This window comes from Nansenia antarctica (genome assembly GCF_963989245.1).
Source record: "Nansenia antarctica genome assembly, chromosome: 1".
Classification (NCBI taxonomy): domain Eukaryota; kingdom Metazoa; phylum Chordata; class Actinopteri; order Argentiniformes; family Microstomatidae; genus Nansenia; species Nansenia antarctica.
In genome coordinates this window covers 17,795,190-17,797,689 of record NC_137674.1, presented here as the reverse complement: position 1 = coordinate 17,797,689, position 2,500 = coordinate 17,795,190, and the positions used below count along the sequence as shown (strand labels likewise).

The 2,500-nt window shown below is 50.5% G+C and overlaps 1 protein-coding gene across 1 annotated transcript in view; it reads left to right on the top strand.

Moving 5' to 3' along the window:
• The window catches only part of eml4 (EMAP like 4), a gene marked incomplete at its 3' end in the record, with an annotated part of 72,165 nt that overhangs the window by 35,092 nt on the left and 34,573 nt on the right, over positions 1-2,500 (top strand). The window contains 1 exon segment of the mRNA XM_080545786.1: positions 1,310-1,448. Within this exon segment, the coding sequence (XP_080401912.1) occupies positions 1,310-1,448 (139 nt within the window).

The window sequence follows — 2,500 nt, the reverse complement described above, 5'->3', positions numbered from 1 at the left end:
TCCTCCCACACAGCTCCCAACCGACACACACACACACACACACGCACTCGCACACAACACCTATTCTCCACCGTGTATGTATTTAACCCGTTGTTTATTCATCTGTTTATTTCATTTGGAGCACTTTGGTCAGTATCATCATTTATCAGTTGCTGAGCGGCTCTGACTTAATCACGTTTTAATTGACCGTTTTATGGTAGTGCGGGTATGTGTGTGTATCAGATCTGCTGGGTGTGTGTGTGTCCCTGTGAGGGGGGGGGGGGGGGGGGTTAACAGCCAGCCCAGAGTGTGGCCTCTCTGCTGGAAGAGACAGTTAATCGATGACGTGTCTGACTGAGACGTGCTGCTCCTTCTAGAAGCTCTCTGCTCCCTTCTCATCCAATTAGGTTGTATGGGGGGAGGGGGGGGCAGGGGTGGGAGGGAGTGACGGGGGGTGAGCCAGGAAGCTGGCCTTCGCTAATCCATCCTTTGTCATCCCCCGGATATCAGACTCTTAACCCCTTAAGTCTGTCTCCCTACTACTCTGGTGTTCCAACCACTCCCCCTGTCTCTCCTTCCCTCCCCTCTCCACCCCTCCCCTCCCCTTCGTCAGTATGGTTGTTATTGCCTTTGTTTCATAGTTGTTTATTTAATCCCCTCTATCCTACTGTTTTGACACTACTCTGTTCTCTCTCTATCTCACATTCATCATCTTCTTCTTTTTCTTCTTCTGCCTCTTCCTCTTCTTCTCCTTCTCCTTCTCCTTCTCTTTCTTCTTCCTCTTCTTCTTCTTCTCCTTCTCCTTCTCCTTCTCCTTCTCCTTCTCCTTCTCCTTCTCCTTCTTCTTCTTCCATGTCATGTAGTGTAGCCGTCTCATCTAGTGGGTGTATTCGGATCGCTTCTTCAAGATCTTCATGCCTTGTGGTATGTCGTCGGGTCATGCCTTTTTCTGGGTTCTGTTCCTGGGATACAACATCTTTCTTCCCACTATGATCCTGACCGATCAGGATCCTGCACATAGGACTTGGGAGGGGGGGGACTGCTGTATTAGAACGAAGAGCGAAACGGGTGTGCGTTTTCCACACGAGCACGGTCATAATCGGCAATGTGATTTTACCAGGGGTCGTGTGAAATGTCTAATCGTCTTCTGCTATATTCGCGTAACCGGGAAGGTTTTCTTTCCCCCTTTTCCTAATCCTCCCCCCCGTGGTGATGAATAAAGTCATATCGTGTTGTATTGTATGTCGCCCTGTGATCAGGAAAACACTTTGTCACGCTTACAAACTTCCGTTGACTGTCTGCTCTCTCTTCTGTGCCGGCGTCCCTGCAGGCCAGACGCCCCTGCGCGAGGCCTACTCCATGTCCTGCATCTCCAACGGCAACTCCGGCAGCCGCAAGCCCAGAGAGAGAGACGGCTCCTCCACCGTGTCCGTGGCCAGGAAGGACACCTACTCCTCAGCAGCCAAGAGGTACGGTGCTGGAGAGACAGACAGACAGACATGCAGACATGCGGACACACAGACAGACAGACAGATAGACAGACAGACAGACAGACATGCAGACAGACACGCAGACAGACACGCAGACAGACACGCAGACGGACAGACAGACAGACAGACAGACATGCACACAGACAGACATGCACACAGACAGACATGCACACAGACAGACATGCACACAGACAGACAGACAGACAGACACACAGACAGACACGCAGACAGACACACAGACAGACACGCAGACAGACACGCAGACAGACACGCAGACAGACACGCAGACAGACACACAGACGGACAGACATGCACACAGACAGACAGACAGACATGCACACAGACAGACAGACAGACATGCACACAGACAGACAGACAGACAGACATGCACACAGACAGACAGACAGACATGCACACAGACAGACAGACAGACAGACATGCACACAGACAGACAGACATGCAGACAGACATGCAGACAGACATGCAGACAGACATGCAGACAGACAGACAGACAGACAGACATGCAGACAGACATGCAGACAGACAGACATGCAGACAGACATGCAGACAGACAGACAGACAGACAGAGACATGCAGACACACACACACACACACACACACACACAACAATAGACTGGTAGATAGTCTGCTTTGCCACATTGTTTTACTCAGAAATTATTCTTCTTTATTTATTTCATTTTTATTTTTTTAAATCACATTCTTCCCCAGTTTCCTCCCTGGCAGGTTGCAGTGACTCAGCTAAAATAACACTGTCCACAGTTTCCCCCCTGGTGCTGTCAGGGACAACCATGGTGGTTGACGTGCCTGTCGCAGCATGTAGCTAAGCCCAGGGCTTAGGCAGAGCGTTTCCTTATTATGAGTGGTTGTAGATATTTTCTCATTGAGGCCCACCGGTCGTGCTGACTCAGCTCCTGGGGGAGGAAGACCTACTAGAGCTTTGCTGTGGGTCCAAGTTGCCTCTAGGCATAGACACAGCCATGAGGGGTCATTTGACCCCTGTGAGTAAAGAA